Below are 19,321 nucleotides of genomic sequence, written 5' to 3' on the forward strand. Positions count from 1 at the left end.
ACTTCTAGTCCATACCGGGTACAGATGTTCCTGTACACTATCACAGCTACTTGGTTGTGCCTTTCCATGTATGCTGAGCTGGCGAGCATCTTACACCCTGCCACCACATGCTGGACTGTCTCTGGGGCTTCTTTACATAGCCTGCACCTTGGGTCAGATCTACTGTGGTAGATATTGGCCTCTATTGCCCTTGTACTAGGGCCTGTTCTTGTGCTGCCATGATCAGTGCCTCTGTGCTGTCTGTCAGTCCAGCTTTATTCAGCCATTGGTAGGTCTTCTTGATATCAGCCACTTCCTCTATCTGACGGTGGTACATGCCGTGTAGGGGCTTGTCCCTCCATGTTGTCTCCTCCTCCTCCTCTTCCTCCTCAGGCTTCTTCTGTCTAAGGCATTCACTGAGCAGTTCATCTGTTGGGGCCATCTTCCTGATGTACTCTTGGATTTTTGATGTCTCACCCTGGACAGTGGCCCTGATGCTCACTAGTCCTGGCCTCCCTCTTTCCGCTTAGTGTACAGCCTCAGGATGCTGGACTTGGGGTGAAACCCTCCATGCATGGTGAGGAGCTTTCTCGTCTTGATGTCTGTGGCTTTTATATATATTTATATATATATATATATATATATATATATATATATATATATATATATATATATATATATATATATATATATATATATATTTATATATTTATATATTTATATATTTATATTTATTTATATATATATATATATATATATATATATATATATATACACACACACACACACACACACACCACAGTATGATTCCAGTTTGTGCTTCTGCTTTTTCTTTTTTTTCCCCATTTAAGTTATAATGTCGTATTTAGTTTCAATGTTAAATACCGTCACTGTAAATATAACTTTACTGACTGACATGACATTAAAAAGTAAAACTATCTTGTATATTCTGACGTGTTTCAAGCAATGACAAAGTAAAATATAAATTTTAAAAAATGTATAAAGTATTGTGGTGATCTTGTTCCCTTTTGATTTCCACACATGTTGGTCCTGATGGTGATCTGTTCAGTTAGTGGTGTGTTGCTTGTCTGCAGTGAGGCATACTGGTGGAGAAATAATTAGTGCGTCACAATCTAATGATACAATAAATATAAAATAACTCAAGTCTGTTCAGTCATGTTGCCGACTGGAGGAAGACCTCCATCCGTCAGGCGTCTGGGTCGATCAACCACCTCTAGGGATCGATAGCACGCCTCGCCAATACTGACGCGCTCACTGCAAACTGCCATGCCCCTTTAACCACCCTTACTGCACACACACACACACACACACACACACACACACACACACACACACACACACACACACACACACACACACACACACACACACACACACACACACACACACACACACACACACACACACACACACACACACAGAAGCAATCCCTCCAATTTGTCTGTGCATGTCAAATCACAATACTGTAATTAAGCATTATCGATCTCAGATTCAATTAACTTCATTAACGTGGGGTGGGATGAAAAGGAGGGAGGGAGGGAAGGAAGGGGGGGGGTTGGAGATTACAAGATCTCATCAAGTGAGGAAGAGCAGGTAGGTGGATGCATGTAGCACACAAATATGTGTAAACACATTCCCATGTGGTGCAGGTGAGGGGTAGACGGAGGGGCGTTCGTCCCTGGATGTGACGGATGTAGACCGTCTCCCTTTCCGTCTCCCCCCCATACCAGGCTCCCCGATCGAGGCAGGCGTGTAAACAGACAGCTTTGACGTGCCGGTGTGTCTGATAGGGCTGTTAAGTGGTTATATAAGCATGACAGACTGTTTCCTCACATCATACCATCTGCAGAATTGAGCATAAGCATTTCCCTGACTTTACACGGGAACACAGAAGACGCCGTTCACAATCATCGCTCTGTAATCTGAGCACTTGGAGTTTGGCTGTCCATCAAATATTTTCAGTTTACTTCTATTTTATTTATGTAAAAGGCTTATTCACTATGGCTGTAAGTTTTGTTGTGACGCCAAGAATAGCTTTCATGCCCCGTGTAGTTCTCCGGAAAACAGCTGCGATGTTTCGGTTTGAGAAAAACAATCTTTTCTGGCCCGAAAATTAGATCAAACCATGTCTTCCACCCGCTGACAAATCATCTGGAGCACTCCTCCACCTGTACCCCCCATCTCCACTAATTAAAAGAGCACCTGTATAGTGTGTGTTCAGCCAAGGCTTTGTTTATTCGTGTGTGTGTGTGTGTGTGTGTGTGTGTGTGTGTGTGTGTGTGTGTGTGTGTGTGTGTGTGCGTGCATGCATGCATGTGTGTGTGTGTGTGTGTGTCTGGGGTCACATTGTAATGAACCCCAGAGTCTGGACACAAGCCAATGGCCTTGGGGTTCATCTCTGCTTGTTCATGTTTGTCAGGGACTGTGCGTGTGGCCTTGCTGTTGACTCCCTTCCAATTCCAGCCTCACTCCTCCTCCTCTTCCTCCTCATGAATTAATTTTTTTCCTTTACTTTGGTTGCATTTAAACTTCTACAGATGTTATGTTACTTTTTTTTTTTTTTTTACCCTTCCCCATCCTGTTTCTAATCCCTGAAGGTAACAATGGCACCAGTGGCTGTGTACTGCCTGACAGTTATTTTCGTGATTAATTTCTTGAAAAATGAGTCAAAAATATAAAACCTTCAAAGTGACGTTCTTTTCGATTTACTTGTTATGTGGTTGCTTTTATTGCTGTACAATCTCACCTGGTGAAGAACATGAATATGTGAAGACTAACCAGCCTAGAGTTTATTTTTATCACACTGACAAAATATCACAGTGATTTTTTTCAGGGCAAAACTGAAAGTCTGTGGTTATATTAAATTATTTTAAATTACATTTTCAAATCTACGCTAATTTGATAAAACTTGAATATAAGTTATTCTGTTATTGTTGCTAAAATGATTTTTTTCCAAAATTCAAAACTTCAAATTTCACAGAAAAAAAAAGCAAACAACAAACAAATAAACAAACAAAAAAAGCACATAAAGTGTGTTTGATCAATATAAAATGTAAAGGATTCTGCAACCAGCAGGGTATTTGTTTCATGACGTCACAAAAAAATGCATGCATTTGAACCAATACTAATATATTCAATTCATAATCTCAGTAAATTTTTACTCTGCTCTCCTCAAAACCTGAACATGTTTTCCGCGTTCCCACGTTTTCCGTTTTAAACACGTCCATAAATCTCAATGCGCTCCATGTAGGTGGATGTTGCCTACACACCAAGGTTGCTGGCAGACACTATTTCCTCATGATCCTCTACATGTTTCTATACATATCACACACTTGCAGGTACACAGACAGGCTCACACAACTACACACCTTACGTTTATCAAACAAAGACACCTAATTTGCAGTGGAGTATGTACGTTGTACTTTAAAGGGTATTTCACATTGATGTTTGGCCTTGATGAGCGTTACGGGCTGCTGTGTTTCTTGTTTCCTCAGCCACAGCATTGTTCTCTTAAACAGCTGTCGTTTTGGCTGATTCAGAACAGATGGCATGTACATGTGGGTTTGCTCGGCTGCACGTATGTGCGGGAGGGTGGATGTGTCTCCAAGACAGAGTGGGGTGGGGTGGGGGGGTGAGATAGAGGAAGAGATGGGGAAGCTCTGAGAGAAAGGGGAGGTGTGGGTTTTTGTTTGTTTGATATTCACAAATTCTGACATATGCAGCTGAAAAATGAAATAGTTCAATGACGTAAAAGACAACAGTAACTAATGCCTTGTATGTATTAGGCGTGTGATCCTGCTGTTTTTGCATTACACATAACATCACGTAGTGAAACACAAAGTGTTTGAAGTTTTTCAGGTGGGTCCTTCCTGTTCCACTCTGCAGCAGACTGCATGTTCAATGGAGAAGCTCCTGAAACTGCCTGAAGGCAACGGCTTGTTAGAGCACAGCAGTTACAGTACAACCGCTGTGTGTGTGTGTGTGTGTGTGTGTGTGTGTGTGTGTGTGTGTGTGTGTGTGTGTGTGTGTGTGTGTGTGTGTGTGTGTGTGCGTGTGTGTGTGTCTGTGCCAGTTTCGAGTGTGAGAAGTGTGATGGGCTCTGGGATATCGTTGTCGTCTGTGCATATGTTTGTCCCAAGGCGGTGTTGTATCATCGCCGATGGCAACCAGTCGCTGACAATAACAGAGACTTCTTGTCTGTGCTGCTGCTGATGCAGTAGTAGCACATGCACAAATACATAGATGCATGCACACGTACACACAACTTGCTTGGCTGCGTCTGCAGTTGTATGTTGTGTGATATGGCTGGAAGGGGAAGGACTCTGTTTCACAAAGCTGCAGGCATGTTTTGTTTTTGTTTTTTTTTAATCTACTTACTCAGCCGGCACATTGTTTTCTTTCTTAGTTGAATTTTTGCTTTGCATCTCTATGATAGACGTGACCGACCTCTACTTCTTTCATTAATTTAATCTTGCGTGAAGCGGTAGATTGTGGGTGAATGTGTCTCCGTACCACACCCATCGCTGACCGACGTGCTTCTGTGTTTACATACCAGCTTAGATGAGTGATGGCCTGTTACAGGAAGGAATGCTTAGCACAGGGCCAATGTCGTTCACACACACACACACACACGTCTTCTTTTGCCAGTGTAGATGTGAAAGCAAGACGTTTGTGCGTGCCTTTGTGCGCTTTGATTGTTATTCAGAAATTCATCCTTAATTGTGGGAGTGTGAGCACGCAGTGTTTCTCATCTGATGTTGGTTTTATTCTTTTGATAGACTTATTAACAAAAGAAAGCATTCATCGATGTACAAAGACGTGAGACAGTGATTTGTCTTGATACATATTTTCTCTGTACGATTTCCATTGTATTATAGTTAAACTACAGGGATTTGAATGTAAATTGAAAGCCTCTAGCCCACTCCCTGAAGCTAAACTGTAAATAATAACTCTAAACTTTTTTCTAATCTTTGGTAATTGAAGCAAATGGGTTTTGCAAGGAGAGATTTGTTGCAGGCAAACACGCATACATTCATTTTTATTTACGAGAAGGCGAGGGCTGAGCAGTGTAATGAGTGAAAATGCATGCTTAATTTAAATGGCGAGTGTGTCTGTTAGGGAATGCATTAGAGTCTGCAGAAGAAGCGTAAGACATATTAATTGACAGACAGGAACCGCTGTCTCCGAGGTTGATACAAGTAATTTATTACTTCAGAAACGAATGCCACCGCCACAATGTGCTTCATTAATTTCAAATTTAGTTTTAATTTCAAGCTGTTGCCCCTTGAGAAGAATAAGGTGGCAACTTCTGTTTGAAGAGACATTTTTCCCCTCTCCCTCCCTCTTTCTCTTTCCATCCTCCATCTCTCTCACTTTTTCTTTCCATCTCTCTCCATCTCTTCTCTTAATCTCTCTATCTCTCTTTCTCTCTGGCTGTCTGTGATTTTTCTGCAGTATAGAACAAAGACCTGGGGGTGGAGAGAAAATGGGAGGGAGTGGCGATTTGATTCCAATTTTAAAACATTGTCTATGTAAAAGGGGAAGTTAGAGGGGAATAACAACAGAAGAGTATGATAGGAAGTACTTTGTCAGTGAATGGCACTGAACGATTGGTCTGTTTCCTGTGAATGGCAGTATCTTGCATTTCTATCACTTCCTTGCTTGGTGAACAAACAGCAATACTTGAGAATCTCTATGGTTGGATATGCTGTCACTGTGGTCCTAACAAATGTCTATTTGTCCTTTTTCTTGTCTTTTTCTGCACAGCATACGTCCCTGAAGATGAGAAGGAAGCTGCCCTTTTGGATGAGGACCTGGATGGAGATGATTCAGCTCAGGAAGGGGAGGAGCCTACTGCCAAGTTCCTATGTCAGGACAAAGACTTCCTTCTCAAAGACAGACCAGGATCAACTGGCCTACATGACTCGCCTAATGCAACTGACCTCTCTGGTCAGGAGCTGGACAGTGAGTCTCACCTGAGTGAATCCAGTGACAGAATGTCAGATTTCGAGTGCTCCTCAATAAAAAATGAGGACGATGTCCTCCTTTCAAAAGACTCTTCAAACGTCCTGTCCTTGTCTTCTTCCTCTTCGCTGATGGCTGCCACCAATGCGACAGCCCCAGCAAATGAAGATGAGGGAATACTATCCACTTCGGGGTCTGTGGCTGACAGCCTGGAAAAGATGAAGGCCATTTACACCTCTTTCCTGACCAACTCCTATTGGTCCACACTGAATCTTAATCTGAGCCAGCCCCCTCCAGAAAAACCCCCTCGCAGTCACAGCAGCAGCAGCAGTAGTAGTAGTAGCAGTAGCTGTGGAAGTGGAGGCTATGACTGGCACCAGACAGCTATGGCTAAAACCCTACAGCAGGCCTCACAGAACCATCAACACAGATTGGGGCTCAGTCAACATCCCACAGTAGCCGTATCAACGGCATCTACAGAACCCAACCTATTTAGTACTGTCCAGCTGTACAGGCAGAGCACCAAGCTGTACGGTTCTATATTCACTGGTGCCAGTAAGTTCCGCTGCAAGGACTGCAGCGCGGCTTATGACACACTGGTGGAGCTCACAGTACACATGAATGAAACTGGCCATTACCGTGACGATAACCATGAAACAGATAGTGAAGGTGCTAAACGGTGGTCAAAACCCAGAAAACGTTCCTTGCTAGAAATGGAGGGGAAGGAGGATGCACAGAAAGTTCTGAAGTGCATGTACTGTGGTCACTCCTTTGAGTCCCTTCAAGACCTAAGCGTCCATATGATCAAGACAAAACACTACCAGAAAGTGCCTCTGAAAGAGCCTGTTACACCAGTAGCAGCTAAAATTATTTCCTCTTCTCGAAAGAGAGCCCCTGTCGACCTAGATATCCCTAGCTCGCCTGATTCTAACGGAGGCACCACACCTAAGCCCATGTCTCTCAACGACTCCAATGACATCCTCCAGAAGATCACCAACCCTTACATCACTCCTAACAACCGATATGGACATCAAAATGGTGCCAGTTATGCCTGGCAGTTTGAATCCAGAAAATCACAAATTCTCAAATGCATGGAATGTGGCAGCTCCCATGACACACTGCAAGAGCTAACCGCTCACATGATGGTGACAGGGCACTTTATTAAGGTCACTAACTCCGCTATTAAAAAAGGCAAGCCAATTGTAGAGTCATCAAACCTAGTCCCCATATCCAATATTACGACTGAAGAAAAGGTCCAGTCTGTTCCCTTGGCTGCGACAACTTTCTCGCCTCCACCTGCCCCAGTGCCTCCTCCAACTAGCATCTCACCCACTGCCATGGTTGTTGAGATTAAAAAGGAGGAGAAGGAGGAGGAATGCACTAAAGAGTCCATCATCAGCAATGCCAACAATCTCAACAAGGAGAAGAGGACAGGAGGAGGTGAGGAAGAGGCAGAGGAAAAGTTTGATATTTCTTCAAAATACACTTATCTGACGGAGGAGGATCTAGATGACAGTCCAAAAGGTGGCCTTGATATACTCAAGTCCTTGGAAAACACAGTGACCTCAGCCATAAACAAAGCCCAAAATGGAGCACCAAGCTGGGGTGGATATCCCAGTATCCATGCCGCTTACCAGCTCCCAAACATAATGAAGCTCTCTCTGGCTAACTCTGGTAAGAGCTCTCCCCTTAAATACATGTTTCCTGGAGGGGAGATCCTCTCTCCTAATGGTAAGAGCCAGCCTCTCATCTCCCCTTCTAACTGCCAGACATCCCCACTGACCAAAAACAACTTTCATGCTATGGAGGAGCTTGTCAAGAAAGTGACAGAGAAAGTAGCAAAGGTAGAAGAGAAAATGAGAGAACCTAGTGGTGTTAAAGGATCTCCTATGAGACTTACCACACCATCACCCTGCAACAGTGAGGCAGGGGACTCAACCCGGGGAGAGTCCCCCAAAGAAAACAAAGCAGGAGGCTGTAAAACTCCAGAGAATACAAGCGGAGTAGAAAAAGTAGTTGGCAGTGGAAGTGGAAGCAATCACAGAGATTCAAATGGAGATGTTTCCTTAAAAGAGTCTGTGGAGAACGGAGTGGAGTCTGCTGCTGTGACTTCCCCCCTGCCTGCCTCGCTATGTGGCAGTACGGCTATCATTACAGACCATCCACCTCCAGAACAACCATTTGTCAACCCTCTCAGTGCACTGCAGTCAGTAATGAACGCTCACCTGGGGAAAGCCGCAAAGCCTGCCCTGCCCTCGCTTGACCCCATGAGCATGCTGTTCAAGATGAGCAACAGCCTGGCAGAGAAAGCAGCAGTGGCTGCCTCCACCCCACCAGCACATACCAAAAAGCCCAGTAATGACCACTTAGACCGGTACTTCTACCAGCAACATGTAAACAATGACCAACCCATGGATCTCACCAAAGGCAAAAATGCTGACAAAAACAGCAGTAGTGGTTCTCTGGGTTCAACAATTCTCTCTTCTTCCATCTCCACCCCTTCCTCAATCTCTCCCCCTTCCACTGTCACAATGACCAAAGCTTCAGCAGCAGTAGCTTCCTTTATGGCAACGTCCCCTTTGAGAGAAAATGCATTGTCAGACATCTCTGATATGTTAAGGAACCTGACAGAGAGTCAAGTTGTCTCCAAATCCTCCACACCAACCAGCCTGTCTGAGCGCTCTGACATTGAAGGTGTCACACAGGACGAGACGGAAGATGTTTCACCAGCTCAGAAACGTAAAGGCAGACAGTCCAATTGGAACCCCCAACACCTTCTCATCCTACAAGCCCAGTTTGCTGCCAGTCTAAGACAAACCAATGATGGAAAGTACATGATGTCGGATCTGAGCCCACAAGAGAGAATGCACATCTCTCGATTCACCGGACTCTCAATGACTACAATATCCCACTGGTTGGCTAATGTCAAATACCAGCTGAGAAGAACCGGGGGCACCAAGTTCTTAAAAAACTTGGATTCAGGTCACCCGGTGTTCTTTTGCAGTGACTGCGCCTCTCAGATCCGCTCACCATCCACCTATGTCAGCCACTTGGAATCCCACTTGGGCTTTCGTCTGCGGGATCTGGCGAAGCTTTCTGGTGAGCAGCTGCTCAGCCAGATATCACAACAGCATCACCAACAACGTCACACCAAAGGACTATCTGAAAAACTACTCTCTAGTCTTCACCCATCTACTCACCCTTTACCATCCTCTCTTCCTACATCCCTACCCTCTTCCTTGCCCATCTCCCTGCCCTCTTCCTTAACCACTTCCCTGGCCTCTACTGAGTCCCCATCACCGTCCCCCGATGACGACGACAGCGCAGCCATGTACCAGTGCAAGCTCTGCAATCGGACTTTTGCAAGCAAGCATGCAGTCAAGCTTCACCTCAGCAAGACTCATGGGAAGTCCCCTGAGGACCATCTCATGTATGTGTGTGAGCTGGAAAAACAGTAGCACTGACCGTGGACAATGCTGCATTCTTTTATAATAACTTCCTCTCTCTTAAGCATTTCACAGACATATCTTTCAAACAACAGAAAAGATTATTAACGTGATGGAACTGCACAAAAATGACATACAACTACTGCTTTGAGTTTTGGCACATGGTTTTAAATTTTGTGTTGTAGCAGGTTTTTTTTTTGTTGTGTTTTTTTTTTAATGTTTTTTTTGTGTTTTCGTGAGGTAGACTCACTTTGGCCTCAGACAGGACAGGAATAAAGACTTCAAATAGTGCAGATCAGAGCTGTCGTCATGAAGAAGATGTATGAAGGTTTTAAAAAAGGAGCTTGTAAAATGAAGTGGTGTGTATTTTGAAACTTGTGTAAATGGAATTAAGTCCTTTATTTTTGGGCATCACTGGGGTGTGATAAGCTGCATGCATAAATGAACAGTTTAGTTCAACATTTTGTAACTAAATCTGGTGCACTTTCCATGATTTTTTCTCTTCATTCTCCCACTCGCTGTTTTGGGGTTGTTGTTTTTTTTCTTCTTTTATGTGCTGGAGTAGCATTTAAAATTTAACCCTCTGAGTACGTCAAAGCACTTGTACACCTAAGATAACTCCAGATTTAAGATTGGGAATTAAATGGACAACATTCACATTGTGTCTGCTATGTTGAGTCTAATCCTAGATATGAAAGAGTTATTTTAAAACATTTCCTGTTAACTGCAAGGTTTACATCTTAGGCTCAACATTTGAGAGCTGTTTGCAGGACATGAATGAAGCATTATAGAGTGGTAAGAAAGATCAAAAAAATCTGAAGTCTTTTACTTTGGTTGATCAGGGACCTAAATGAATTCAGGTCTGTGTAAAATATGTATATAAAAACTAATTGCTGTCTAAATTATGCATCATTTCTATATTTTTAATTTAAAAGGATCAAGACTATCTACTGGTGCACAGTATATAGAATTTGCACAATAGTTTTATAAATGTGTTATTTAATCAAAGAATACAAAAGTGACAGCTAACAAAAGGATGACAACAAATGAATCTTTTTATTCCCAACTCGTGCTCAAAGGGTTAAAGACTTTTTTTTACCAGACACTGCTCTACGTGTGCCGCTGTATGAACACTAAAAAGATATTAAAGGTTGTACAAAAAAGATGTTACTTTATGAAGATATTTCACATGTAAACTGTTATTTATAAGCACTCTTGGTTGTTTCATATTGTTGAATGCCTTTTTGATTGGTCCTATGTTTTTGTTCTGTCTAATTAGTCTGTCATGATTCCACACTGCAGCTTTATCTTTTGGGGATATGAAAGGTAACCATGGTTACACTAACCTCTTGAGTGACAAGTTCTGCTACATTTTTGGCAGTTCATTTGCTGAAGTAACTGACAGCTGCCAGTGTAGAGACATAAAAAATCCTTATATGTAAAATATTGGCATGTAAACAGCACAGATACTGTAATGCATTCTGTGCCGTTAGTCTTTTTTTTTTCATTTCGTTCACTCGTTTTCTGTTGTTGTTCTTGACAATGAACCCCATTATATGACTTCATATAACCTTGTTTTCTACTGCAGCATTAAAAAAAAGAAACCGTTTTTGCAATATTGTGTGTGTGCGTGTTCGTGTGTCATAGCCATCAATTATGTGTGTGCTGTGCAGTCCCTAATGAGCACATTAGACTGGGAGTGTGTCAGCGTCTGTCTGTGACGAGCTGCAGACTAGTTTACAGTGAGTGGCAGTAGTGGGGCCGTGTGGGAGACAAACACTCTCACACACACACACACACACACACACACACACACACACACACACACACACACACACACACACACACACACCGACTTGCACGCGGACAAACACACGTCTCATTGCTGGGTTTCCTTACCAGTGTCTTCTGCTGTCCTGGTGTCTTAGACAAAGACACACGCTGCATTGGACTGAGTCTGCAAAAAAAAAAAAAAAAAAAAGAGTCCAGGAAACGGTTAACAATCAAATGACAAAAAAAGTTGTTTTATCATTGTAAGTGTGCGGTGGAGCAATCAAACAACCCAGAGTGCAACTGAGCTCCTTACCCACCTTCCTTCTCACTCCACAAAGGATATGTATAAACACACACAGGATATGTATAAACACACACACACACACACACACACACACACACACACACACACACACACACAAGCATGCACACACAAGTTACCTTTCCATATCTCCAGCTCTATAATTACCTCCAACATCCATTTTGTGAGTACTCTCCACAAGGTAACAAACCTGGCAGGCATATTTGTTTCGGCGTCATGTGAGATGACAACATTCTGACAGGATGAGCAGGTCCTTTCAATTGTTTATTTATTCATAATATTGTCTGTCCAGACTTATGATTAAATAGGAACGGGATCACTATCAATTTGATGATATCTGCTACGCAGCAGTACGATACTGTATATTTATACATAAAGCGAGATGGAACAAAGAGTTAAGCTCACAGAGGGGAACAGATCTATTTCTGTCTGGATATCTACATGAGAATCAGTCTATGTTCAGAACTGATAAGAGAATGGTGATACAGAGGAAGGTATTAGCTGAAGAAACACATCCTGAAGAAGAACAGCACATGGATCATCAGCAATACATGGAAATCTGCTCATTTCAACTCCAAAAATGCATTAAATAAATATATACATATATAATACACGATAATCGCAAAGTGAGACAGCGATGTGCGTGTGTGTGTCCCTGAAATATGGTTTATTGTACACTTTTTCTGTTCGACTTTGTTATAAAAAAGCAAACATAACACACACAACTCTGAATAGTTACAGATCAGTACAACAAATTAATTTCTTTTACTTGCACATACAGTAGATGCACAAAAGACAGGTGTATACACACAAAAACACACATAAGCAGACAACTCATTGCTGGCTTTTCTCAAGAGCCAGGTAAGGACTTCATCCATAGTGACAAAGTGCCACAATGTGTGAAAATCTCAGCCTTTAACACTGCAGCCTGAAGTCTGGCATCATATTTAAGGCTCTCATTAGCCTCAAAGAAAATATGTGTGAAACTGAAGTGCAAAAAAGTTATTTTATATCTGCCTACCTGCCTCTGTCAAGCAGAGGCAAGGGCTTATTAAGGTTCAAAATCATGATGGAGGGGACAGTGGATACATGAGATGTTCACCACCACCACCATGCACACACACACACAAACACACACGCTGTTTCACATTCTAGCATTAATATGAATTGAAAAGCAACAGTAATACCACCAAAGCCAAAATGTTCCAGTAAGAGAATAAAGTGTTGAGAAGACTAAACACCAAAGTGCTGTTGATGTTAGACAACTTCTACTTATCTACAGTAGAGTATAACACCATTGTGTACACAACATGACTTCATACAGAGGCAGTTGCATCATGGGAATTTGCTGCACATCATACTGTATGTATGATCACTATGAAGTACAAGCGTTTAAACACGCGTAGGTTCTTGCACACAAACACGATCGTACATTTTTTTTTAAATGGTTGCGGTTCCAACAGATGCTGAACACAAGTAAGCAAGGTAAAAAGAAAAGTGTGTGTGTGTGTGTGTGCGTGTGCGTGTGCGTGTGTGTGTGACTTCTTCAGAACTGAAGAAGTCTCTTGGATGAGAGACAAAACATCTTCAAGAACGTTCTTAACGTCCAGTGGATCGACTTAAACAGCTTTTGGATAATAAAAAGCATTTATTTACAAATATTAAAAAAATATTCAGATTACAAGTAATGTTACGAGTATTTTTGGATAAATTGGGATGGCTGTTGATGCGCATTACCACAGTCCTACAGACACTGGGTGACTAGCAAAAATAAAATGAAAAAGTGAAGAAAGTTTCTTCTTAGTTTACTGAGTAGCCATAGCTAACATCCTGACTGGAGGCGTCACAAAGAGAAAGTCCCAGGAGTGGAACCTCAGCAGAGGTTCTGCAACCTCTGAACCCAAGATTTGACTTTTGTTTTGATCACATCATCATTTATTTATCACTTTATATAGTTTTTGGATGTTTCACATGGAATATGTTAATCATTAATCTTCAGGGTAACGTCAAGTCTTCTCATTGTGGTATTGAACCAACCTGCAGCCACACAGATCCTCGACAGGGCTGTAGACATCCAGACAGTTTTTAGACATCAGAAAAAGAATAATGATGCTTTACTTTATGGATACTAAAGATAATCATCAGCTACAACGACACTTCTCTCTGGAGGTATCGTCAGCGTGTTTGCAAACCTTGTAAATGCTTTGCAATTAAGTGTGATTACCTTGTTCTGTTACATTTCAATGGAAAGTACAGTTTCCACCTCAAGGCAGCCATGGAAGTCAACATTAACATCTTAATAGTGGTTTTGGAGATGGTGCTACGTGCCAAACATACTACACCCCCATTGTAGCCCACACAATGCAACCGTCAGAATCCCACAGGAACATAGAGAGAGTCTCCAAAACAGTAAGCTGCTTGCATCCATTTGAGGAAGGTATGCTGCAGATCCAGATAGCTTTATCTAAAGCAGGGAGCTGGTGGGAGGGTGGGAATACAAGCTCAGTGGATCCACTCTGCACAATGGAATCACACAGCATAACACAAATAAAGCCAGGGTACAAGCAAACACGCTCCTTACACAAAGGCACACGGAGAGCATTCCGTCCATCACACGCTCTACCCATATCTTTTCCTGGTTTATTTCCCTGTTCCTTCTCTCTGTGTGACACAAACTGTCACACAGATACATTTCTACCTTTTGTTGGCTTTTTCCACACTTTTTATTATGTGTTTGCCTAAAACATATTCAGGCTCTCGCTGCTAATATTTTGTTTTTGCTTAGCTAAAAAAAAAAAAAAGCCAAACCAATGTGATATTTATTTAAAAAGAAGTGTGCAGATATTTCCTCTATGAATGGATCTGGCTGGTTGATGCTTGAAACATGTTAATAAAAGACAGGAGCCTTTTCAATATTTTAGTCAATTTGCAAAGAAACATCAGGGTTTAGCCTTAGTAATGGCGTAAGTCTTGGGATGTTACGTCTGTTGGTTGGTTTGTCATCTGATTAGTCCTAATAATCTGAGTGACCAAACTCTGTCACTATCGCCACAAACAGGTCAAAGTTTGAAAATCTTGTTTCTCTGGCCAGTTTTCATTCTTCACCAGAAATCCAAAATGAGACATTAAATCTCACAGCGCTATCTGGGTAAATGGTTGCAGGAAAATTTACCATGTCTTTCCTGTCCCGACTGTGCTGGTACAGAGTGATGGTAATCTCATCCGCTAAACAAAATTCTCTGTCATGGCAGTCTCACAGCAATGATTAAGTCTGAGTTAGAAAAACATGATGGCTTTATTGTCTGCCTTGTACAAAGTAAAGTAGCAACTCTGGCATGCACAAAAAATTAAATTCACTTGAAATTAATCAGTTGTTTACAAGTAATTCTGAGTAATCTAAGCTAAGTCAGGGATACACCTATAGTGTAGGTGTACCTCGGCTCACCTCGTTTCGGTTACGTCCTTCTCAACCATACATTGGTTTTCATCATATTTGCATCAGGTCAGATGTCCACCAACTACAAAGTTTGGCCTCTTAAAATAACTACAAATCCATTAAAATAATATAATATCATGGTACTGTACAATAAATAAGAATCTTCTTCTTTTCCTTTACGCTTTTCCCTTTGGGGTCGCCACAGCAAATCAGTTGCCTCCATCTAACCCTGCCTTCTACATCCTCTTCTCCACAATAAATAAGAATAAGACATCTATATATTAAAGCACTTATGTATAGTTCTAATATCTACTGTTATGCATCAATTGTGATTCGGGCGATTGTTCAGAATTCAGATTAGTTCATGCACGGTAAACTTTTGCTCCTTATAATTTCATTTGTGAAGAGAAGACGAAGAAAACACTTCAAGGAACTCTCCACCAGCACATCCAACAACATCCAGAGTCAGCTGTAGATGCTGACGATCCACAGCCATCTACCGTACGTCCGTGATGTAAACCACCATATTGAATATAAGTATTGGTAGAATAAAAAAAAAAATACCGTTGCAAAATAATACTAATCCCCGTTTTTGTTTTTTAACCATAAAAATGTCTTTATTTTGTTATGAGTACATAAATAAAGCATCCAAAATGTGTAGTAAACATCACCAAACTGTATTAGTAAATTTGCATTATATTTTAGTGACTACAGTAATCCCTCGCTTGATATTCACTCCATCGCACATTTTTAGTAGGTAGTCAGTCATGTGATACCGTACGCACATGCTATTGGCTGACAGCATCTTGAAGTGCGCTGCGCATAGTTCGTTGCTACATCTCGGAAATCGTTTTTCGCGGGCGGTCCTGGAATGCATTAACCGCGAGTAGCGAGGGATTACTGTACATTAAAAAAATAACATTTGTTTGTAAGCTTAGAATAAATTTGTATTAACCCTTTATTATTGAACATGCATTCATAAATAAAGCACATTAATGGACTTGGATTTGGTTATATTTGGTTTAGCCTGGAGACGAGTTCATTTGACTAATGTAGTTTTCCGACTTGCGTTGTGTCAACTGGATCCAGTTAACGGTGAGGTTTACCTGTACGTTGTCAGGTACTGGATGTGCAGTGGCTGCAGTGCTTTCACTACAGCCACAGAGAGAAGTTAAAGCCACTCTGGATCGTCGCCAACAAGTCAGTCAAGCCCGCAGTTAGTCTGAGGCGAAGCTTTGTTGGAATGCTTTGGTGTGTTGTAACAAGCAGGTAATGGATTGTAAATGGACTGAATTTATGTAGCGTTAACCAACACGTCAAAGCAAAACAAGCCAGCCTTCACCTGTTCACATGCATATTCATATGCTGGTAGCACAGTCCATCACGCGCTTTACCACCTGCTCATCAAAGATCGCGCCATCAACTTCCTGCAGTGGAGCACTGAATCAGGACAATGCACTGTGTCAAGAAGTGGACATGACTGATCTCACAAGTGATTGGTGCAGGCAAAATAATCCCACTTAAAAACCCACGTATTCTATTGAGCCTTCATTCTGTAAAATAGTAATGAGAATGCAAAAATTCCTGCTAGCCTGTTTACTCAACTGATATCGACTGACTGCAGTTTCGTCTCAAAGAGGGCATCCTAACGAATATCTGTCCAGAATTACCACCAGGCTCACAGACTGTAGTCTGCCTCGCTTCAACATTCATTCTGTCTATTCCCAGACCGGAAACAGTTCAGATTGATTTTCAGTTTTACAACATTTTTTTTTTCCTCGTATTGAAAGACTTGATTCACCCAGAATCTACGTGAGCACTGTGGATGTCAAGAACCCTGAAAGACCAGAAATATAGAAAAGCTGACAAATACATATCATCAATATATCAATCACATTTTTTTCTTATACTTTGTTGATTGACTTGCATTCATGTAACTCCAATTATTCTAATGGTTTAATTGAAAGAAATTTAAATAGCTTGTCGTCGCTTTCCACATTCAGGAACAAGGTTAAAACATCACATCCACTAAATTCATGTAAGCGATACATGGTCTAGGAAATTAATCTAAATCTTATTCTAAATTAATCTGCTTTCTTTTTTCTAAACTGATATTATTAAGTATTTACATAATAACAATCTAAAATCTTAATTTAATTAATAGAAAAGAATAAAATAAAGTAAAATATAAACATTAAAAAAATCAAAGAAATTTATTATGAGACCAAAAGGTTGCTCTGCGATTCAATGTCTACACATATTTTAATCATTACTATGTTATATATTATATGCCAGTAGTTAAGTACAGTAGTGTAGTGTTAACTCTGAATCATCTGTACAACCATGTATATTTTACATTCCTCAGATTTATGTAATAAAAAGCTTTACAAATATCCACAGTGAGATAATAGCCACATGTGACCATCTGTCTTCACTAGCCAGTCTCATTATTAAAACATTCTGGCTGGCACATGTAAGGGAAACATTTCTAGATAAATATGTGTAAAAAGATTTATGCAGGAAATGCAAGTGAAGATGGCAGGTTGTGTTTTTAATTAGGGGTTCTGTGCTGGATTACTTGTTGGCCCGGATAACTCTTGACATCACTGTTAGGTTGCCAGGCAACCAGCGAAGACCTCAGGGAGCAAGCGATTCTGGAGAAGAAGTAGTCCAGAACATAAACCCCAGTAAAACCACAACTAGTGTTCATGGTCTCAACATATAACACATTGTTAATTACTGAGCTGGTTGTAGAGAAGTTGTGTTGACCTTCAAAAGCATCCAATATCCAGAATAATTGATCACAATAACTGTGTTGCAGTTATCCAGTTTGATATAACTCTACTCTGATAAAGAATAAACCACCAGGTTAATGATTAGCCAAGATGACAACCAATGCACATCAACTATCATTTGAATTAACAGTGTTAACTTGTTGGCATGGGTATCTCAGCTAGCATTTGGTCAACATGCTTCTAATCTTCTGACATTGCTTTGTTTTTCTGTTTACTCTTTCATGACATCTATCACCTCTCACGCTAAATATCACATTCGAAACACACCTTTCCTCTCAGCTGTGAAGAGTAATCAGTCAGTCATTGTGTGCGCTCTCACATTTACTGCCATAGATCCTCTCTAGACCTACACATTTCCAAAGTATCTTAAAATAACGCATGAGATGAATGTGCAATTTCCCTAATTTACGGCTGACTGCCGTACTCATGGCTGTGGGCTGGATGGAAATCTTAAATGGGGCTTGAACAGTACTCCTCACAACAAGGAATCAATATGCCATGCAGTCGAGAGAGGCGACCCACTATCTGCTGTGGCCGAGGCAATGCTGGTGGGGTAATTTCCTCTAAATGCTACAAACACAGCTGAACCACTTTACCGAGACAAATAGAATCCCAGTCACACACTGACACGCATACACTCCAGGAGATGTATGCTGAATGTAGAGACTGATGAGTGTCCTTGCACATGTGTGTACGTGTGGTTGATTTTTGTGTCACACATTGCATTACACATTAATTACCTGTAGGTAACTTTTAATTCTGTGTAATTTTTCAGGTAATCATTGTATTCCATGAATAGTTGTACTTCTTTCATGAAATTAAATGAGATTTATGTCACTTTTCCAGAAGGTACTGAGCCTCTCCCCTAACTCCTACCAAACCTCTACAAGAACGGGGGAATCCTGATCGGAATCTCTGGAACACAGAACTGATTCCTTCAGTCCATCTGCCAGCTCTCTCTGGATGAGATCCTTTGTTAGGTCGGGTTTGGATCACAAATCTCTGTTGAGTGTTCTGAAGATACTCTTCAAGTGTCTAGTAGAATCAAAGGTGAAATAAACTGACCCTGGTGATGAGAGAAAGTGCTTAGTTCCTTCATAACTGACCCTCAACTGAATCACATCAGTAGTCAAACTCTCTCTCTCTCTGTGTGTGTACCTCTTCTAAAAGACCTTGACCTCCTGTAGAAAAGCCTTCATCGCTGAGGTTACATTATTAGGTAGCATCCGTGGCACCGTTGAAAATGATGAGCTGTCATTTCTTTTAATAGACACTGCCGAGCCTTGTTTCCTGCATAGGGTGTTTCGTGATATCAGATGATTTGCGTAAGTTAGGGTTTCTCTAATACTAAAATAAAATACTGAATATCAATTACAAAGTCTGTCACTGATGGAAATGTGTGGGCAATTTCAGACAAAAGCATGTTCTAAATGGTGTTAAAAGAGAAGGTTGAGTAGTTATCGATTGGTTTGGCAATCACTTTGATGAAGCAACAATAGTTGAGAGTCTGCTCTGTCTCATGGTTTGTTCATCATCAGTGTCCCATTTTTACAGCCCTATACAGACCAGCACCACCTGCTGGTGT

At 41.3% G+C, this 19,321-nt stretch overlaps 1 protein-coding gene across 1 annotated transcript in view; it reads left to right on the plus strand.

The window, feature by feature from the left end:
• Positions 1-11,022, plus strand: part of tshz3b (teashirt zinc finger homeobox 3b) — a 39,779-nt gene extending 28,757 nt beyond the window's left edge. The window contains exon 3 of the mRNA XM_068309894.1: positions 5,767-11,022. Within this exon, the coding sequence (XP_068165995.1) occupies positions 5,767-9,422 (3,656 nt within the window). The 3' untranslated portion in view covers positions 9,423-11,022. The remainder of the gene's footprint in view (positions 1-5,766) is intronic.
• The last annotated feature ends 8,299 nt before the right edge of the window (positions 11,023-19,321 follow it).

The sequence above is a fragment of the Antennarius striatus genome, chromosome 1 (genome assembly GCF_040054535.1).
Source record: "Antennarius striatus isolate MH-2024 chromosome 1, ASM4005453v1, whole genome shotgun sequence".
NCBI lineage: Eukaryota > Metazoa > Chordata > Actinopteri > Lophiiformes > Antennariidae > Antennarius > Antennarius striatus.